This window comes from Polypterus senegalus, chromosome 2 (genome assembly GCF_016835505.1).
Source record: "Polypterus senegalus isolate Bchr_013 chromosome 2, ASM1683550v1, whole genome shotgun sequence".
Classification (NCBI taxonomy): Eukaryota; Metazoa; Chordata; class Cladistia; order Polypteriformes; family Polypteridae; genus Polypterus; species Polypterus senegalus.
This window is the reverse complement of record NC_053155.1, coordinates 267,371,273-267,393,634: the sequence shown is the minus strand read 5'-3', so window position 1 is coordinate 267,393,634 and position 22,362 is coordinate 267,371,273. Positions and strand designations below refer to the sequence as shown.

Here is a 22,362-nt window from a genome sequence, read left to right as displayed (position 1 = left end):
CAGCATTATTCAGTTCCAGCAGTAACATTTCAGTTGTTGCTAGCCACTTGGTGTTACCGCGACAATGACTTAAACATAAGACCAGTCTAACCTGTATGCATGGGGACATCCGCCAGTAAGAGTCTGCCTCAGGCTATATCAGCTACGAGGGGACCATAAAAAACTGGTGTTAGCAGTTATGAAAAAAACCTCTCTTCCCGGCAGTACTATGTAGAAACTGGTCAGAAAGTAAAAGAGGTTTGACATTCACCACCCCTAAACAGACATTGAACATAGAAATGGACACGGATACTTGGCTGCCATGTTCACAGCCGGAGGTCGGCTTCTAACAATGATGTGGAACCTTCCGGGACATTGTGCGCTTATACGTCATCCACAGATGCTGCGACAACTTGGGAGGAAACCACCACCCGTGAGGTCACCTCTGATCCTCTCACACAACTGCACTTTCAATTTAGGCTTCATGTAAAAGGGAGCAATGGAATGATGACTCCCTTAAATTTGTGAAAAATGCAGTTGTTCTGGTAGAGGGCCAAGGCACGTAGCATCCTATGCCACAAGGCCCTCAGTTTGTGTTAAACAATGACCTTCTATAGAGAGTAGCGGAACACGAGGGGGAGGTGCGGTCCCTGTTGTTAGTCCATGGACTAACTGGCGACAAGTCTGTGAAGTGGCACATACCCACCTCCCAGGAGCCCGTCTGGGCCCAGAAAAGCCTCTCGAGCACATCAAGCTCAGATTTTTTTGGCTGGGAATTAAATGAGGAGTTTCACCACTTTTGCGTATCCTGTCCAGAATGTCAACTGCAGCAGATTCCTAGGAGGGACCATGCTCCTCTTGTTCCCTTACTCCTGATTGATATCCCCTTTGAACGTATCAGGGTCGACCTGGTAGGTCCCTTAGAGCCCTCAGCCAAGGGACGTAAGTATATAATGGTCCTGGTAGATTATGTGACCCGATATCTAGAAGCTGTTATGTTGCGCTCAGCTACAACCAAAGCTATCGCACGGGAATTGGTGGGGTCTTCTCACAAGTCGGAATCCCTAAAGATATCCTAACAGACCAAGGGATGCCATTTACCTTGGAGACGTTCAGGGAAATGGCCAAGTTCCTGAAGATAAAACATTTGAAAACCTCGGTGTATCATCCTCAAACTGATGGTTTAGTGGAGTGGTTTAATCAAATCCTCAAACAGATGCTTTGCAAGGTGGTCAGCAACGACGGAAGGAACTGGGATTAACTCCTCCCTCTTGTCCTTTTGCATATTGGGAAATCCCACAAGCCTCTATGGGGTTCTCACCATTTGAATTATTATACGGACGACAACCTCTGGGCATATTTGACATTCTAAAAAAGGGTGGGATGAAGAGGCCCTCCCCTCGACAAACATATTAGAGTATATCACACAGTTATGCGATAGATTTGCTAAAATCCAACCTATATTAAAAGCCCTGTTGGAAAAGGCACAAGCAGCTTAGGTTCGCTGTTATGACCGTGACATATCTCTACAGGAGTTCTGCCCAGGAAATCTGGTCATGGTGCTTTTCCCAACCCACATTATAAATTACTGGCCAATTGGCAAGGTCCTTACGAAGTTAAGGAGAGGAAAGGGCCCGTCAATTATTTGGCTAAACAACCAAATTGTCAGATGAGCGAGCGGGCATACCATGTGAATCTGCTGAAAGTGTGAAAGGATAGGGATCCTGATCCCTCCTCCGGACAACCCCCCCATTCACTCTTCGCTCATAAATTAGACCTTAACTTCGGCCCTAATTTAACCTCCATTCAACGACGAGAACTAGAAACAGTTATCTCATCTGTCCCAGAGGTAGTGAGTGAACAGCCTGGACATAGTATGGTATATAGTGATGGAACCCGAGGTAATAGTCTGAGAATATCTGTTCCCTAGGCAAAAAGAGCAGAAGTGGAGCTGTAAATCAAATGAATGTTGGAGCTAGGTGTGATAGAGGAGAGTCATAGTCCCTGCTCCAGTCCTATCGTATTGGTCGCAAAGCCTGGCGGGAATTGGAGGTTTTGCAATGACTTCCATCGGCTTAACTAGGTCTCCCAATTCAAAGCATATCTGAAGCTGCAAGTGGACGACCTCCTCAAGCAGCTAGGACAAACAAAATTCCTGACCACCCTTGACATGACAAAGGGGTACTGGCAGGTTCCGTTAACGGACTCCACAAAGGAAAAGACTGCGTTTAGCACCCCTAGTGGACACTGGCAGTATTGTGTCCTTCCATTTGAGTTACATGGGGCACTTACGACTTTCCATCATCTGGAGGATAAAGTGCTCTGCCCCCATACTTCACATAGTGCTGCCTACCTGGATGATGTCATTATCTATTCTAGCACATAGAAGGAACACCTTCAGCAGGTATGAGCGGTATTGCAGGCATTAGGAGAAGCCAGTCTGTGAATGAACCCAAGAAATTTTTTTTGGGTTAGTTGAGGCCAAATATTTAGGCTACGTGGTTTTCTAAAGTTGATGCCATTTTCCAATTCCCTGTCCGAAAACTAAGAGGTAGGTCCATGCCTTTCTCGGATTAGCGGGCTACTATCCGTGATTTGTGCTCTGTTTCTCCATGAAAGCAGTGCCATTGACCAGTTTCACAAGGAAAAGTATTCTGTGGTATGGGATGCTAAATCTGAAGCTGCATTTAGTGACTTAAAGCAGGCCCTTACATCTGCTCCCATATTGAAAGCTCTTAAGTTTTCCTTACCTTTCATCCTCCATGCCGAGCCAGAGCATCAATGGTATTGAACACCCAGTCATGTTCCTGGAACGAGAAACCAGGTAAGCAGAAGTGGAAAGAGAGGCCTTGGCGATCAAATGGGCTATCACTCAGCTGAGGTACTACCTCTTAGGCCACAAGTTCACCCTGGTAACAGACCATGCACCTTTATAGTGTCACAAGGTGGTTCTTGGACATACAGCCTTACATGTTTTCGGTTATTTATCACAGGGGTGTCCTGCAAGCCAATGCCAATGCCCTTTCTCGGAGTCACAACCTCTCAACCAGGTATGCCTGAGGGGGGAGCTGTGTTACACACGTGCGCATGGGTGGCAGCTAGAAAGACCAAAAGAAGATAATTCCATGCCAGGCCAGTGGGTGGTGGGGTGCAATAAACCTTTCTGTTCTATCTCTGCAGACACGGAAAATTCTGCCTGATTCCAATGACGACACTTCCGGTTCCGACTCCAGATGATGTCACTTCGGCCAACTTGTTTTAAAAGCCAGTTGTCTTGAATTTTTACTCAGTTTCTGTTTTGAACTCAACCTGTTTACTGTGTTGCCAAAGCGCCAATGTTGAAGCCTTATTCAAGTATACTGGGTGTGTGCCCCAAACCTTTTTTGGTGTAAAGGTCTAGTCATTGTACAATGTGTGTGTGTCTCACTATTATATAAAAATATCTTGGCATGAGACTTTCTCTGAAAGACACTTTTAAAAAAATCTTGGGACGAGAATAGACTTTCTCAGAGAGATACTTTCACGTCCCACGAGACAAAGAGTAAATGACAAAGTGGAATGTCGTAAGAATTCAAAAAAGTTGGCACGTTACACATGCAGAGCAGGTTAGATATAATAATAATAATAATTCATTACATTTAGATATAATGGAAGTACAAATATTATTATTATAAATTATTTTACTCTGTGAAATAATGGAACAGCGAAAAGAGATCAAATATATTGTTCGAATTTAAACTTTAAGTAGATCATCTAATTCGTGTTGCCATCAGGGAAAAGTACTGTTTCTTTCCAATGAAGAGGCATAGCCGTGAGAATTAAAAGATTTGTTGTTTGGTGAAATCCACATACGCTGTCACGCTTGGGTCATGGAGTTGCACAGATACGCAAGAAATTTTAGAGACAGAAACGTTATTCAGACACTTCAAACAAACAAGTCTCTTTCAGGAGTGAATCGAGCTTCATGTTTAGTCAGAGGGGACAGTTCCTTCTCTCAAGCGAAGTGAGCAGGGGCAAAGCCCCCGAGTATTTTATATATTTATATACTATGTAATATATATTAAATAATATTTATTTGTGCAGGTTATTTTTTCATTTGATCCAATGTGTTTAGTTTTAAATTACATATTATTTAAGTTGTTCACTTAGTTAAATTTCCTGTTAATTCTACTGTACATTTATTTGTGTACATAATAAATATTATACAAGTTAATGCACTTGATTGTATATTATTGTACAGTATGATCAATTGTATTATATTGTAAAATCTTCCTTTTTGTGATTTTCTGTAGTATTTTTAAAGTAACATTTATATGAAAGTACAATAAAGACAATTTCATACTGATTTTTTATCTTTGTTTTCAAAATGTTATTGAGATATAAGGTTGTCAGTCTTCTGCTTTCAAGACTGCTCCATAACTTGTTTTATGTGTTATGCCTGTTTATTTCAAGATGATTTACTAAGCATTCCACAAGACTTCCAATTTTAAAATTATGTTCTTTGATGGACTTGTGTCACATCTTATGGTTCTAAAGGTGTCTGTATAGGCTCAGATTCTTGTGACTTTAAATTGGAATGCAAGGGTCAGAAAATATAGGCAGGTGTTTTCAGAAAGGGGGGGTTTCATTTTGTCCAATCTTTAATTTTTAAAAGATGTATTTGCTGTTGTAGATACAACCATAATCATTCATAAAAATCCTTTCTTTTTAAAGTCTGCCATCCTTTTAATTTCAGAATCAAGTTTCGAGTATCATTTACTCACCCAACAGGAAGGTAAGTAGTCTGAATTCATATGATAGATAATTGTCAATATCAGGTTAGAGTAAACCACCAAAGCTTCAGAAGTACACTGTTTGTATTGTGATGCAAATTTGGGTGCTTTCTTTCTGTGAAGAATTTGTATTCATTATGCATGTGTGTGTGTGAGGGTGTTTGTCTCTTGAGTTTTGGGACTCTTTGCATAGTCTTTCAGCTTACAGGATAACAGATTAATGAGTTGAGGGGGTCCATAGGCTGGTCATATGTGCGCCCAGTAGCAACTAGATATTCATGTATTTATGGTGAGTCTAATTCTCTTATGGATTTGTACCTTTGTCAACCTAATTGATATCAGGTGGGTATAAAACAAGGTTGACTCAATAAGAAAGGCTTGTAGAGATTGATATCTACTATTAAAACGTTTTAGATCCATCATGTGTGACTGTACATATCCAGCATGTGTATTCAGAATGCCACTAGTGTACTAGCTATTATTATATTTTTGTCTTTAAGTCTCCCAAGTTGGTGGCCTTAAGCTACAAATTATAAAAGACTTACCAAAGCAATAAACATGCTGGAATTATGCCTGAGAATGCCTGAACACATTGAAAAGTATACTTATTTAGTAATTGAGTCTATTATGTCATACTCAAATAAAAGATGCAACTTGCCTAGCTACAGGTATATATTTTTAGTTCATTGTGAGAAAATGGCTGACAGTGACATGGACAAAACTTGTTGAATTAATTTCTTGTAAAAGGGGAAATACTTGTGACTAATACTCTCTTTGATGCACAGCTTTAACCAGCATATGGAGTTCTGTACATTATAATGTCATATAATGGATGTAGCACTTCAAAGACAGAAACGTAGACACTGCAGATTTCAGAGATTAAAAAAAAATGATAACCTCATGAAAGAGAATTAATATTTGGTGTATTTGATCATCAGAGAAATGGCAGCAAAAATTTCAGTAGAGCTCCAAGATAGTCATTTTCTTGCTTTTGACAATAAGCATACTCCTGAGGCCGGCAATGTCTTTTTTCCATTAAAGTTTGAAGTAATAAGGTGCAACTGCTGTGCCTATAAAAAAAAAAGTATTCACCCTTTGGAAGTTTTCACATTTTATTGTTATACAACAATGAGGTTTTCTTGTAGATAAGGTATTCGAACAATATGGCAGTAAGTTAAAGTGTGGCTTTAGTGCTAGGGCAAAAAGTTTAGTTCATCACTCAAACTTTTCTCAGGTAGGGAACAAACCATCAGTTTAAGGAGTTTGTTTACTTTTACTATTGTATACATACAGAGGTCCCCATCTTGTATTAATTCACATTTATAGTACCCGAGCATTCTAGCCAACCAACATGGTATATTTTGAGAACCTAATAAATAACTTATTTAGTGGAGAAAGTAAAATGCTGACCGTGCATTAACCATGGGGGTGAGCATATTATTAATAAATGTCTGATCTTTCATTTAAAATAGGTGTACTGCCCATCTAAGATGGATTGAAATCTAAGCAATCAGCAGTATTAGCTTTAATGTTTGAAGTACACCATCTGTTAGAATGTGTAAATGTTGTATTTTGTAATGCATATTGCAATAAAATGAACTGCATATGTCATTCTAACAGATAAAATATTTCAAACATTTCTAGTAATGAAACTACATTACTACAAATGTTTGTGATGTGCCACCTGTTGAAATGACACAACATAACAACTGGACAAGCACACAGATATACAGACACTTATCCTATTAATAATGTGGACTATTCCCCTGCATAATTTTATCCTAAATCAGTGTTATTGGGGGCCAAAACCAATCACAAAAGAAACCAGAAATTTTTAGAGCACCAATTCAAATATGGAACACATACATTCTTTTTACAATTATATGCTACAGTATACATTCATCCATTCGCTGATCAAGCTTCATGCTCTTTTAGAGTTGTGGATTACCAGCAGCATTGGGAGCAAGGTATGAACCAATACATAGTAGGCTACCAACCTATAACAGGGCATATTCTCTCATATTGGGCAATTAAGAGCCAACAAATGATTGATCTTATACCATACATCTTTGGGAGTAAACCAAGGTACTTGGAGAGAAACCCCTTAATGGAAGAATGAGTTAACTCAACATAGACAGTTCCAAGAGGGGAATTTATCTCACAACACTTAAAATTTGAGATCGTACCGTTAGCTACTGTGGTAAGCTTATTTAATAAAATCTAATATAAAAAGACTTAAACCAGTAAAGCCAATTACAATTATGGAAATGGAGGCTTATGATGAAGATGAAATATTGCTTAATTTACTGAACAAATAATTAATTTACTTTGACTAATTGAAAAACATTGAGATCTTTTACATACAACTTTGCAGTTGGTTTCTTTTGTGCCGATTTTGTATCTAGATATGATTCTCAGATTATAAAACAAATCAAGGTATTAAAAATATAAGTTAACTTTAATAATAGTAAAATTATTGCTTTTCAGCTTGTACAGTGCTGAATAACAAAATCAAATGGAGCACTCCGGGTACATGTCACTGGCAGGTGACTGGCCAAGCGAGGAAAGTTGTTCGGGTCACCATTCAGCATTTCTTTATTGAAGGAGACTGTCAAAGGAACTTCTTTGCTTTTTATGATTCTCTGGTGGGAGGAAAATCCAGATTAATTACAAGGTAACATTACTAAGACACATAGACAAAGTGAAATTTGAATTACCCATCCATACTCTGCTAATGGATCTTTGTGCAAGATGCATTGTTTTTAGGTGTGATATACTTTGATAACAGGACTATAAAGTATCACAGACAAGTCTGAGAAGGACACTTTTTGAATTCAACATGAAAGATATTTATATTTCAGTTGGGTTTAAAAATAAAGTGTAAATTACCTTCACAAACAGATAAAGTGAGACAGTTACAAAAATAAGGCATGGCTACAATGGTCTTAAGTGAAGAAGGCCTGAACTGAAAACAGAAGACTTTATTTAAAAGACCTAGGCAATAATTAATAAACAGAACAGAGTTTCTTAAAAAAGATCACGAGCAAAGATTTGTTTTTCTGTCACATGTATTTATGAATTTAGACATTCATATTGCCATGCTGCCGGCACAGTGGTTATATTTCATGCAGCATCGCTGTGATCGCATAAGTGGCAATGGCACTAGCATTGATAAACAATATGCCTGCAGCCTTCAAAATGCTCCCAACATGGCTGTGAAGCCTAGTAAATAAACATAAAGGAAATGGCAACACAATGATGTCAGTAATGTAAAAAATAATTTTAATAACTTTGGACATGTACGTTAAACAGAAATTATTTTAAATTAACATACAGTATATTCAAAAGATGTAAATGGCCTAGCTGATTAATTATTGAAACCAAATATTTAAGTGTTTCTAAATTATTTTATAATTGTTTAAAATTTTTTTATTCTTTTAGTAATTCAGTTTTAATTTTTTTAATTTAACTGTACTATGCCATAATTATACAGTATGTGTGTAAAGTACTATGATGGGGTCAACATTTTAATTTCAAGTTTTCAACAGATTTACATATTTTAAGCATCGTTGAACATGATACAGTGCATAAGTACTCTCAGAGTGATACCTGTCTAATGGTCAGAATAAGAGACGGTGGATGTGATAACTTAAAAATTACCCTCTTAGTCCAAATAAAATTTAGCATAATCATAAGCATTGTGAAAACATAATCTTATTAATTTTTGATAATAACCACCCCCCGTAACTCCATTTTACCTGGCAAACATAATAATTTTCTGGTTTCCTCACAAATGTTCTGGACGAATCATATTTTTCAGTTCACCTGTGGAATGAAAGGCATTTGAAATTTCAGTATATAAACTGCTCAAAAAAATTAAAGGAACACTTTGAAAACACATCAGATCTCAATGGGAAAAAGAAATCCTCCTGGATATCTATACTGATATAGACTGGGTAATGTGTTAGGAACGAAAGGATGCCACATCGTTTGATGGAAATGAAAATGATCAACCTACAGAGCCCTGAATTCAAAGACGCCCCAAAAATCAGAGTGAAAAAATTATGTGGCAGTCTAGTTCATTTTGCCAAAATTTACTTGCAGCAACTCAAAATTGTACGCAGCACTTTGTATGGCCCCTGTGTTCTTGTATACATGCCTGACAACATCGGTGCATGCTTCTAATGAGATGACAGATGGTGTTGTGGGGAACTCCTCCCAGATCTGGACCAGGGCATCACTGAGCTCCTGGACAGTCTGAGGTGCAACCTGGTGGCATTGGATGGACCAAAACATAATGTCCCAGAGGTGTTCTATTGGATTTAGGTCAGGAAAGTGTGGTGGTCAGTCAATGGTATCAATTCCTTCATCCTCCAGGAACTGCCTGCATACTCTCACCACATGAGGCCAGGAATTGTCGTGCACCATGAGCCACTGTACCAGCATAGGGTCTGACAATGGGTCCAAGGATTTCATCCTGATACCTAATGGCAGCCAAGGTGCCTTTGTCAAGCCTGTAGCGGTCTGTGTGACCCTCCATGGATATGCCTCCCCAGACAATCATTAACCCACCACCAAACTGCTCATGCTGAATGATGTTACAGGCAGCATAATGTTCTCCATGGCTTCTCCAGACCCTTTCACTTCTGTCACGTGCTCAGGGTGAACCTGCTCTCATCTGTAAAAGCACAGGGCACCAGTGGTGCATCTGCCAATTCTGGTATTCTATGGCGAATGCCAATCGAGCTGCATGCTGCTGGGCAGTGAGCTCAGGGCCCATTAGAGGACATGGGGCCCTTGGGTCACCCTCATGAAGTCTTTCTGGTTGTTTGGTCAGAGACATTCACACCAGTGGCCTGCTGAAGGTCATTTTGTAGGGCTCTGGCAGTGCTCATCCTGTTCCTCCTTGCCCAAAGGAGCAGATACTGGTCCTGCTGATGGGTTATGGACCTTCTATGGCCCTCTCCAGCTCTCCTAGAGTAACTGCTTGTCTCCTAGAATCTCCTCCATGCCCTTGAGACTGTGCAGGGAGACACAGCAAACCTTCTGGCAATGACACGTATTGATGTGCCATCCTGGAGAAGTTGGACTACCTGTGCAACCTCTGTAGGGTCCAGGTATCGCCTCATGCTACCAGTAGTGACACTGACTGTAGCCAAATGCAAAGCTAGTGAAGAAACAGTCAGAAAAGATGAGGAGGGAAAAATGTCAGTGTCCTCCACCTGTTAAACCATTCCTGTTTTGGGGGTCATCTCATTGTTGCCCCTCTAGTGCATCTGTTGTTAATTTCATTAACACCACAGCAGCTGAAACTGATTAACAACCCCCTCTGCTACTTAACTGACCAGATTAATATCCCATAAGTTTCATTGACTTTATGCTATACTCTGATTAAAAAGTGTTCCTTTAATTCTTTTGAGCAGTATATATATATACACTGGGGGTTCTTTGGTAAGTAGGCCCCAGCTTTGCACAATGTCCAAGAGTGATTTTGGCCATCATGTTACTCAAATGAAGCATGTGTATTGCAGTTTTCAAACAGTGCCACAGACTCTTAGACTGTGATCAGGGCTTCAATTATACCATTGTCAGATAAGCATCATTTTCTCCTTGGGCCAATCCATGGTTGCCCTGACATTGTTTTCAAAATCACCTTCTTGCTGATAGATTGACTTTTTGCTTACGTCTCAGTAATTTAGCAGATTGAAATAACTTACCTTGCTGTATCTAATTCTACTGTATTTTCCTTCTCCTCTAATAGTGCCTATTCTCCAGTTTGTTTTAACCAGAAGGCTAGCCAAGCAGAAGTTTTGATTTTTTTTTTTATAGGCAGTGTTACATTTGTGCCACACATCTCTTTGAATTTTGGCCAAAATGCAGTTTCTTGTTCTCCTCTGACCACAAAATATTTTCCAATATCACAACTAGGACACAGTGATGCATTTTGGCAAACACTGTACTCCCACACAAACCAATGTTATGCAAAGGTCTTGATATATTGGATTGGTGTGCCTTCACTCCACTCCTAGTTACTGATCTCTGTAGTTTCTTCTGTGTAGTTGATGGCCTCTCTGTGTCTTCACTCACAAGTCTACTTCATGTTTGCAAAGAGTTTTGAGAGACAGTTTTATCTAGGTTGTATCTGGGTGCTTTGACTTGGCTTCCACTTCCTCATAATGCGACCAGCAGTGCCAACTGGGACATCCAAACACATAGATATTTTTTGGTACTGTTTTTCTAATTTTTGCATTTGTATTATTTTATCTCTAGAATATTTGGAATGCTCTTTAGTCCTCATTTTCAAAGCTGTCTTTAAGAGGTACAATCTGAATATAGGTACATTAATCCAGAGAATGCATGTAATTTTTATATTTCACTGGTGGAGTTGTAAGTTAACTTTGTTCTAGTTAGGCTATTATTTCTCACCTGTGTAAACACAGACTTTATGCAATGCAGGAATCGAATACTTATACAAACAACATATTTCCTTTTTACTTAAGGTTTTTTTTCTAATCATCAAATAATATCACATTAAACGTGCTTTGAGTGTCAGTGCTTTAAAATAAAGATATCATAGACAACTAAACTTCAGTGTGGAATTAATTACTCAAAAATTATATAACTGTTAAAAGAAATTTTAAAATACATTTTGTTTGTATAATAGGTGCATATGTGTAATGTTTATGTGTACATATTTGTTAAACCACCTGTCTAATACTGTGCAGGTCGCCATCGTGCTGCCAAAGTAGTTCTGACCCCTTCAGTAGACCACTGAAGGTGTCCTGTCCTCGATCAGATTGAAATGTGGGGAATTTGAAGGCCATGTCAACACTTTTTGTCATGTTTCTCAAACCATTCCTGAACAATATTTCCATTGTGCCAGGGTATATTATCCTGCTGAAAGAGGCCACTGCCATCAGGGAATACAATTGCCAAGATGGGGTGTATGGTGTCTGGAACCATCTTTAGGTGGTATTTGTCAAAGTATCATCCACACGAATGCCTCCACCAGCTTGCCTTCTTCCCACATTGCATCCCTTGTTCACTTGTGCCTAACATATCCTACCCCTTGACAGGTGCCATTATAATGAGGTAATCAATGGTATTCACTTCACCTGTCAGTGGTTTTAATGTCATGGCTTGTCAGTGTATATAATGAATTTATATGAAGCATTACATTGGGTAGAAAAATCTGCTTTTTTAATTTATAATATCTGTAGGGTCTGCTCTGGAAGCCATCATGTTCCTCTTCAAGCTTTCAGTGTTATTTCTTCAGACAATGTAATGCTAATAGTTTTTAACTCGGAAGTAAAGCATTTGAATGAATTTGAAGCAACAATCCAGTTTATAGATGATTTTGGTAAGTTAATACCTTTAATTTCTGTGTATTTATTTGATATAGTGCCTTTTTATGTTTACTATATTTAACTATATATCTCTCTAAAATAGTGCTCTGTAATTTAGTTCTGTAAATATACAGTATCTCTCTTTTTTTCTCAGTATCTGACACTGTATTTTATATATTGCCTTTTATGTTCTCTCTTATCTCTTTAACCATCTATTCATTTATCTATGTAAAACAGTACTTTTTGTGTTTTCTTTATGCAGTAGACTAACATTAGGTAAAGATTTTCTGTTTATATTTCTGACTTTGCAAATTTTGCTTTGGATTGTTCTTTTCATATAAAAATATTGTGAGCATAAGTATAGTAATATACACAGATAAATAATAATGGAAAGCTTATTAAATGTTCATCAGTAACATGTACACACTGAGGTGTACTTTTAAATTCCCTGAACTTCAAAGCAGCCGCAATACAGCATCAAGTACAATGACAACGGTATTTTAGCAAAAACCTTGTTCTGATGTTTTTAAATATTTTTTTAATTATATTATTACTCAAATTCCAAATAAATATATAAAACAACTTGAAAAAAATAATAACAAAGAAAATTTGGTTTACCACTGTTTTGTACTTCTGTTTTTCAGTCCACGCAAACAGTTTGAATTAATGGTGCCAGCATTTTCTGGGATAATCAAGCAGGTCTTTTTTACCTGTCAATGGTGACATTGACAGCAGCTCACAAAGCAATTCACATATCAAATTTGGTCATTTATTCTTTTATCTATTTAAAATAATAGGCTGCAGTGATGGCAGAAAATCAGAAACCAACTGAGGAAATTTCCCATGTGTAGTCAGGTCCAGGAATGATGGGTTGTGACAACTGGAAATAGTTGTAAAATAACTGGGTTGTCTGTTTTAATTACAGTTCTTAATGTAAAGTGTGCTTCTTTGGCTCCAATGAACGGCTCTTCTATGGGCAAATTAACCAAGTAATACAAGGCTATAATGCCGTCACAAAAAGTAGAGTCCTTCATGGAGCTATATTTGACGGTCTGCTCAGGATGGACAAGATGTGCCTGTCTGGGCAGCTGGGCTTCTTATATTGTGCGGACTGGAAGGGATGGGGCTAAGTGCCAACTGTTGGGTGATTTCTTGGAGCTGCAGGGAGAAAAAGAGAAGAATTGGCTAGTGAGAGCACCCCCTCTCGCCTTGGCAAGTTATAACCTACTTTGATTGATCCAGCAAGGAGGTCCTCTCAACACGCATGCTTGACATCAGTAATACATTCACACTTGGCACATACAGTTAGGTTAATAAATATTTGGACAGAGACAACTTTTTTCTAATTTTGGTTCTGTACATTACCACAATGATTTTTAAATGAAACAACTCAGATGCAGTTGAAGTGCAGACTTTCAGCTTTAATTCAGTGGGGTGAACAAAACGATTGCATAAAAATGCGAGGCAACTAAAGCATTTTTTAACACAGTCCCTTCATTTCAGGGGCTCAAAAGTAATTGGACAATTGACTCAAAGGCTATTTCACGGGCAGGTGTGTTCAAGTCCGTCGTTATGTCATTATCAATTATGCAGATAAAAGGCCTGGAGTTGATTTGAGGTGTGGTGCTTGTATGTGGAAGTTTTTGCTGTGAACAGACAACATGCAGTCAAAGGAGCTCTCCATGCAGGTGAAAAAAGCCATCCTTAAGCTGCGAAAACAGAAAATAACCATCCGAGAAATTCCTACAATATTACGAGTTGCAAAATCTACAGTTTGGTACATCCTGAGAAAGAAAGCAAGCACTGGTAAACTCAGCAACGCAAAAAGAACTGGACATCCATGGAAGAAAACTGTGGTGGATGATCGCAAAATCATTTCCATGGTGAAGAGAAACCCCTTCACAAAAGCCAACCAAGTGAACAACACTCTCCAGGGGGTAGGCATATCGATATCCAAGTCTACCATAAAGAGAAGACTGCATGAAAGTAAATACAGAGTGTGCACTGCAAGGTACAAGCCACTCATAAGCCTCAAGAACAGAAAGGCAAGATTGGACTTTGCTAAAGAACATCTAAAAAAGCCAGCACAGTTCTGAAATAACATTCTTTGGACCGATGAAACCAAGATCACCTCTACCAGAATGATGGCAAGAAAAGAGTATGGAGAAGGCGTGGAACAGCTCATTATCCAAAGCATACCATATCATCTGTAAAACATGGTGGAGGCAGTGTGATGGCTTGGGCGTGCATGGCTGCCAGTGGCACTGGGATACTAGTGTTTATTGATGATGTGACACAGGACAGAAGCAGCCGAATTAATTCTGAGTTGTTCAGAGACATACTGTCTGCTCAAATCCAGTTAAATGCAGTCAAATTGTTTGGGTGGCGTTTCATGATACAGATGGACAATGACCCAAAACATACAGCCAAAGAAAACCAGGAGTTTATTACAGCAAAGAAGTGCAATCTTGCAATTTTATGCAATGTTTCTGTTAAACCCATTCAATTAAATCTGAAAGTCTGCACTTCAACTGCATCTGAGTTGTTTCATTTAAAATTCATTATGGTAATGTACAGAACCAAAATTAGAAAAAAGTTGTCTCTGTCCATATATTTATGGACCTAACTGTATCACAGAGTATTGAAAGGACAGTCTTAGTCTCGTCAGTTCAATAAAAATCAAAACAGCCAAAATTAAAAATTTGACAGGCACAAAGTAGACCTAAAATATTGTAGCAGCATGCATCATCAAAGAGAGCTTTACTATTAAAACATGTAACAATAATGACCAACTAATGACCAATAATATTTACGGACAAAATATAAAACTACAAAGAAAGGGGTATGGCATAAATGACAAAGAAACTTTTAAGTAGATCTGCGCTTGGCTTCCAGCAGAATAAATGGGTTACTGAGGTGTATACAGTCAACATTATTGTTTTGAATTCTGTAATGCTGTGATAGCAGGGCGCACATTAGCATGTAAATGAAAAGGTTTACACTGTCTGTTATTTACTGTCTGCATGTCACCATTTAATGATCTGTCTGCTGTGAAATTGCTCTGGGCTACTACAAATGATTTAACTAGAAATGTGTAAATGGGCTGTGCCACTTAAGAAACGCTAACAGAATTTAAGATGCAAACAACCGACCTTTTTTTATCTGTCAACTATCTATAGCTGACACTGTCACAAATCATTGTGCAAGTTCAAAGTTATTTGCTCAGGGCTTCATGGTGAGTCAGAGGAAAGCATTGAACCAGCAATCTTTACTACCCACCGAAAATTTCAGTGCACAAATAAAATATTTGACAAGGATGGTGCTTGTCCTGTGTTATGACCCTGTTTATGTAATGATACATAAATGTTGAAATATACATGTAAATATTGTAAATAGATAAACCACAAATCAGTTTATGATTACTCCCTCAATAAGGCTTATTGTGTAGGAGGGTGTAATGCATGCTGGGTCCACCAGGAGGCAGCATTACTTAGAATTGAAAACCCCCAGAGATTTTAAAAAATAATATATGTATTCAATATGTGCTAATAATAGACAATATACATTCTTGTATTTGTATACAGTATTTTGTTGTTCTTAGCATTAATTATAAATTGTTAGCTGCATATGCACAGTTAGCAAGCAGTGGAAATCTGATTTCAGTGTAACAGATTTTCTATTTGGGTTAAATGTTCAATTAATGAACTCTAAAGATTATTTCAGATGATCACTTTCAGTGTTCATAGTACATCATCACATTTTATTTTAAGAGTAAATTACATTGGTTATAATAGTGAAAAAGTTGTATAGCTGGGATGCCATCTCTGTGAAGTAATGTATGTGTGCGTCCCTGTGTAAAGCATGCATTTCTTAATAGAGACTTGGGTTAACTCTCAAAGTCCAAATATATGTTGTTTAAACTGGCCCTTTGTTGGGAATGATATGCAGTTGACTACTGGCATCTTGTTCCCAATTGGCACATGCCTTAATAACTGCCAGGACAGGCTTTGGCACCTCTGCAATATAATGACAAAGAAGGCCAAGTAAATGGATGAATGGCAATATTCTCCAAGCCTGCTGTTTTTTCAGTTCTGAAAAAATTCTGCATAAATATATGGTATAATTTATAATAAATCATTATTTTGTGTGCAGTTTTAATTTGTTGAAAATTATGAAAAACACATAGCAACATATTAAGCCATAATCCCCAGTGGCTACAATAAATGTATACAGATCATCTATGATCAACGCCCCCTAGGACCATCGGTATTGGTAATCATGTGATAGAAATAAATAAATCAGTAAGACTAATTTCAAAACATACTTCAGATCCCCCATCATTTGAATTCCCATTGGAGACATCCCTACAAGGAGCTACCTATGACCTGGTACAAATGATCATAGCTTGCACCTCTCATGTAGAAGTTGGCTTTGGCCGCACACTTTTTCCCCTGTAGGTGAATGCTTAAGAGAAGGACAGTATATAGGGAGGAGGAATTATTGGTTTGCAAGCCATGATAATTAATGGAATGATATTTTAGAACCCAGTAAGAACTTTGAGTGAAAATCCAATGATTATGGCTATTAAGGTAATTTAATAGAAGACTCTGAGTGAAAGTTTTCAATGTATGTGATACGATGATGGCGTTTGTTCATCTTCCTATATGAACAAATTAAAAACACCCAGGTGGGCTTCACTTTGATGCTAAAAGTCGTGAGTAGTGAGACTGATGGAGCGAGGGCTGCTTTGTTTGATTTGAGCCCTAGAGGTGATCTCCGTGACCACCTCTGGAGACCACAGCATATCAAAAGATTGTCAGTGAGGCAGTGCACCCTTTATGGCTATTGTGCACAAATGGAAATGGCAGGATGATACTACATATCAGAATGCAAGGTTCTTCTAAGAACTGATATAGAAACATAAGCTGTTTAAAAGTGTGTGAACTTCAGCACTTCTATTGTACAGCCATATATAAATGGGCATCAGCTTAAATGGGCACTATTCCTAAACCATATAAATTAGCTATACTGACAGGTTCAAGTTCTTCTGAAGTTTAAAGGTGGGCAACTTATTATTAAACTAGGAATGTACAATTATGGTAAATACCTTTTGAAGAAATCTTGAGAAATTTTGAGAAAATGTATTTTTCAGTCGAAGGTGGCCAAATAACGTGTTACTTTTATATGTTTATTCCATGAGAATTATTTCATGAAAATTTTTAGTTGGTGTCCAAAAGCAAAGTCCTAACCAACATGTACCACTTTTTTGCTTTATTTTGTATCTGCAAAGTTTCTAAATGGTCAAACTAACAGTAAGTGCTACCAACTTGTAGCTCCAGAGCCTGGGGTTCAAATCCCAGTGCAATTGCTCTCTTAGTGAAGTTTACACATTATCCAGATTTATGTGGAGTTTTTCTCCAAGTCATGTAGTTTTCCTCTCACATTCCGAAGATGAGTGTTTGGTTTTGATTGGTGAAAAACACCAAAAAAGCAAAAAAATTCCAAAATGTACAGATGTTCAAAGAAAAACATTTCAAATCAAAAATTACATTATTAAAGAATACCAAAACAAATATTAAATAACCAAAAAGCAATCTCACTACTAAGCAAGTCCTGTAAATTATGAGAAAAAATGTAGAACAAGAACTAGAAAATCCAAACATAAATGGTAAAAGACCAACACAACTTACCGGGGAGCAGAAGGAAACACAAAAAAGTGCTGGACAACAAGACCAAGAGGTAGTTAATGCCTCAGCAACCTGCGTGAGGCCTCTTGTAGCTAGGTCCCACCTCCCCGGGCTCAACATAAAATAAGAAAATCAAAATAAAGAATATTTACAAAAGAAAAAAAAAACAAAATTACAAAGTGATAAACAGTAACTAGAAAACCTAATTAGAAATTACATAAATAAAGGAGATACTTAATAAACACAGTTTCATTAACAAAACAATTAGAAGAAAATAATTAAGTAAACAAGAAAAAAAATAAGTAAAAGTAAAGCCAGGAATGAAGCTCTAACAAAACCAAAACAATTCTGTTTTGGGGCTTCAAATGTGCCTCTGCGAATGCTGTTTCTGCTAGGTTTAAATTATGACTATGTTTAAATAAGTAATACATTTTGTTCAATTTATAAAATTAAGTAAATCATTCAAATAATACTTTTATTTTTTACATACCTAGGTTGTGGAGGCAGTATAACCACTTACAATGGATCTCTTACATCACCTTTTTATCCTTCTTATTATCCTCCTAATCGAGAATGTTTCTGGACAATATCGGTGAGTACAAGACCGTGTATTCTTTTGCTGAATTTGATTCACTAGAATGTTATAAATATTGTAATTTTGTTGGAGTATATGGTTGTAGCTGATTTTGGTAAACTTTAGGGTCCAGAATGAGTCAAGCACGTAACAAAACAAATTTCTCAGTCCAATAAAGTACTTTTTAAAAAGGTATAGTGAAAATTCAAAGCAAAATAGTTCACACAAAAATGGAGAAAAAGGTTATTGCTCACGCAGGATAAAAGGCAAAAAAGGAAAAAAATGTTTCTTTTGCAAACTTAGCTTTTTCTTGTTAAACTTCAGTTACTTTCTATATTTATAGGTTTTGTCATTTCTCTATGGCAAACTTATATATGCTTAAATTAATACATTCAGTACGTTCTATATGTATGGCACATTCAATATGGTCAAATTGTTCAAAATGATATGGTATTGGATACAGTTTGAAAACCGTTTGTCCACCATGCCTTACTAACTGCAAGGCAGATCACAAACTGGGAAACATCTGTAGTCAGAAGGACAGGAAATAATTAGAATATTCCATTTCAGTTTAGCTTGTGAGAGATATAATATAATCTCCCATAGACTATGTATTATTATATAGGCAAAAAATTTAACATAACTAACAAAATACTTTTATCAATTTAACATAACATTACTAAATAACAAATGGCTCTTAGAGTAAAGGTATTTGACAAAGCACACTTACCCTAACCTTCACTGAATAAGTCTATCTTGAATAAGCCTTGTTTTACAATCAGTTGGTTCCACTCATGCAAAGTGTTTTTTAAAATGTTAGGCAATCCATGATTAGGCATGAACTCTTGAGATTTAAGCAACTTCAAGAAATGATAGTTGAGTTGAGAACATCTATCATGGCTCAAAAAGAGACAAAAGAGAGTGCAGCATCTACAGATTAAGCACCTGTGACAGTAAGTGTGAAGCTGATGGTATTTTTGTTCAGAATTTTATTTAACTATCATAAAATAGGAGAACATATCACAGAGACAGTGGTGGTCTTTTCGGCTCTTGAACAGGAAATAGTATTACATGTAGGGTGTCTGGAATAGACTGGGTATAATTACTGGACTTGAGCAATCCAGGGCTCAGGTGCTAGAAGAGGATGTGGACAAAGATAACACCCTGAACCAATTTCTAACAGATTTTTCCTACGACTGCTACCTTCTTCCAAAGACCAGTCTCCGCACACCGTCCCTACTACTGCAACAACTCCAACTACGTCAACCGATATGGTCAGTGACAAGTCCACCTCTGACCATTAGTGTGGATTGTTCATAAGTGAAGACCAAGTAAGTAGACAACTGAGGAGCCTATACACAGGAAAACCTGCAGGACCAGATTTAGTCGGTCCTCGAGTTCTTAAGGCCTGTGCTGACTGACCTTTTGGTGTCCTCTTTCACTTGTTCAGTATATCCCTAAGGCATCAGAAAGTACTGCTGCTGTGTGCATTGTTCCTGTTCCAAAGAATTAAGGCACCTCTTCATCTAATGACTACAGACCAGTGGCACTTATGTCTCACATCATGAAAAACATTGAGAGATTTTTTCCTGGACTATATGAGTCCTCTTGTGGTAGACCACCTGGACCCACTGAATTTTGCCTATTGGAGTAGGGGTGAAATTATCTATCTTTTCCTCAAGGATTGTACTCTCCAGAACAATACTGGTAGCACTGTGGGGATTATGTTTTTTTTATTTCTCCAGCACCTTCAGTACCATCCATCCGTCCATCCCTGTGTAGGGGTAAACTCAGAACTATGCAGGTGGATGAGCCTATGGTATTCAGGATACTGGATGGGGATAATAGATAGGTCTGTCAGGCTGTATCCAGCAGGGGGTGTTAGCTCCCTTGTTGGAATGAGCGTTACATAAACCGAATCTATATAGATATGATATTAAAAGGCGGTAAGAAATCACATTGGAGAAATAACTTTCTTTAATGATGGCTTACGCTGCATAACACACAAAGGAAACCAATGGCAAAGAACCCAGTTCTGGCGTGGGGGCCCGATGTGTAGAATCTGCCATTTTCATTGCTGCGTTGGAAGGATCCATCCGTCAGCTTCAGAGGTGTGCCGGGCAATGTTCCAAGGCTTTATGCTCTTCTTCATGTGCAGGCCCCCACTTAGGTGAATAATACAGTTCTAAACAAGGCAAAGATGATACAATTTCATGCTGCCTCTGACAGACAAAAAATAGTGCACGTTTCCCCAACTGTCTTTATCTGTCTTATCTTATGCTTTGCCTAGCAGTTTTAAATGATTGTGTTAAATCTGTGTCAACTGTACATGTGAGTAGAAAGAAAAGTAGATTTATAAAATATATTTGTACAGAGGACAGTGGCATATTAAACTTATGTTACACAGGCATACCACAGTTTGTAAGACTCAATGGCTGTGTTTCTGATACGGATGTGAGCAACACACTCTTCACTATGTACACCACCGACTATAAATATAACACCAGGTCATGTCACTTGCAGAAATTCTGCACATAGGGGTGTATTGATAAAGGGGATGGGATAAACTATAGGAGTCAGGTGGAGAAGTTTGTTTCTTGATATAAAGAGAATTTTCTGCATGTTAACATCAGCAAAACCAACGGCCTGCTTATCAATTTTCAATGCGCCAAAACCTCTACATCTGGTCATTATTCACTATCATTTGCATCTCCTATAATTCTGTGATGGCCAGTGCAGTTTTCTACGCTGTGGTGTGCTGGGCTGGTAACGTCACTTCAACAGAGGCCCACTGAATCAACACACTAATTAAAAGGGCAGCTCAGTTATGGGATGTATTATGGACCCCCTGAAGATAGCAAAGGAGAGAATTTAAACAAAACTGAGTGTAATTGTGAACAATGCAGCACATCCTCTCTCTGACACACTGACACTGAATATTTTCAGCCAACAAATTATTCAGCAGAAATGTGTCCAGAAACAGTACTGGGGCTCCTTTATACCAACAGCAATACATCTGCATAATGTGTCACTGGGACTGTGACAGCCAAGTTGGAAGTTTTCTTTCTTGTTTGCTTTCTTCCTTGCTTATAGCATGACCGCAATGTTTTCGGATATGCTTTCACTGCAAACTGCTACAGTGCTGGGAGCCTGTGGCTACCCTGGCAATTGATAGGCTCTCTTCCACAAATGCAACGGTCGTGCTTCGGGATGCTCTTCAGCCTGTCGTTCCGTTGGAGGGGAGTCCCAAAGGAGTTTAGAAACCTTACGATATTTATTTATTTATCTATGTATTTATTTATTTCAAAAAGTTCCTGTAAACAGCTAAATTTTTCCCAAAGTTCTGCCTATCTATAATAAGAAAAAAGTCAATGCCTCCACTATTGAGAAAGCTAGAGAGGATTCATGGAAATCTACAGTAGACACAATGGCTAGATAGATAGATAGATAGATTACTGTTCTCAATTTTTGTATAATTGAATGTTATTGACTTTATCCAAATTAAAAAAGTTTCATTTTAATTGCCCAATTTGATTGCAAACACACTAGTTTGCAACTGTCACACTTAATACTATTTGGTTTTCAGTAGCAATGTGAAGTGCATTTAGCAGCAGGTAAAAATAATGTTATAGAAGAATATATTTCAGAATTACATTGTCAAAGTATGACAAAAGAGCCACAAAAATGTTTGGGGCAGCCTCCCTTATACCTGAACCTGGCTGCAAAAAGGTTAATAAGTAGATAGTACAGTTGTGTACAGATTAGAGTGCAAAACTGAACTGCTCACAGTAGGTGAGGTAAAGATGGCAGCTTTAAAGCAAGGCAGAGGAAGTGAGGGCATCTGGATCAGAAATGAGGTCATCTGGGCCAGGGCCAGAAGTGACACCATCAGGGCACGGCAGAATTTCCTGTGACTGGTCTGCAGTAGAAAAAGAGAAAGAATTAGTGCACTCCGCCACCCCTGGTCTGGTGTGCAATTTCCATCATTTGAGCCCTTTAGCTGC

At 38.0% G+C, this 22,362-nt stretch overlaps 1 protein-coding gene across 1 annotated transcript in view; it reads left to right on the top strand.

Moving 5' to 3' along the window:
• The window catches only part of LOC120524493 (suppressor of tumorigenicity 14 protein homolog), a 129,144-nt gene that overhangs the window by 40,865 nt on the left and 65,917 nt on the right, over nt 1-22,362 (top strand). The window contains exons 6-9 of the mRNA XM_039746328.1: nt 4,715-4,753; nt 7,239-7,425; nt 11,972-12,111; nt 18,279-18,376. Coding sequence (XP_039602262.1) covers nt 4,715-4,753; nt 7,239-7,425; nt 11,972-12,111; nt 18,279-18,376 — 464 coding nt within the window. The remainder of the gene's footprint in view (nt 1-4,714; nt 4,754-7,238; nt 7,426-11,971; nt 12,112-18,278; nt 18,377-22,362) is intronic.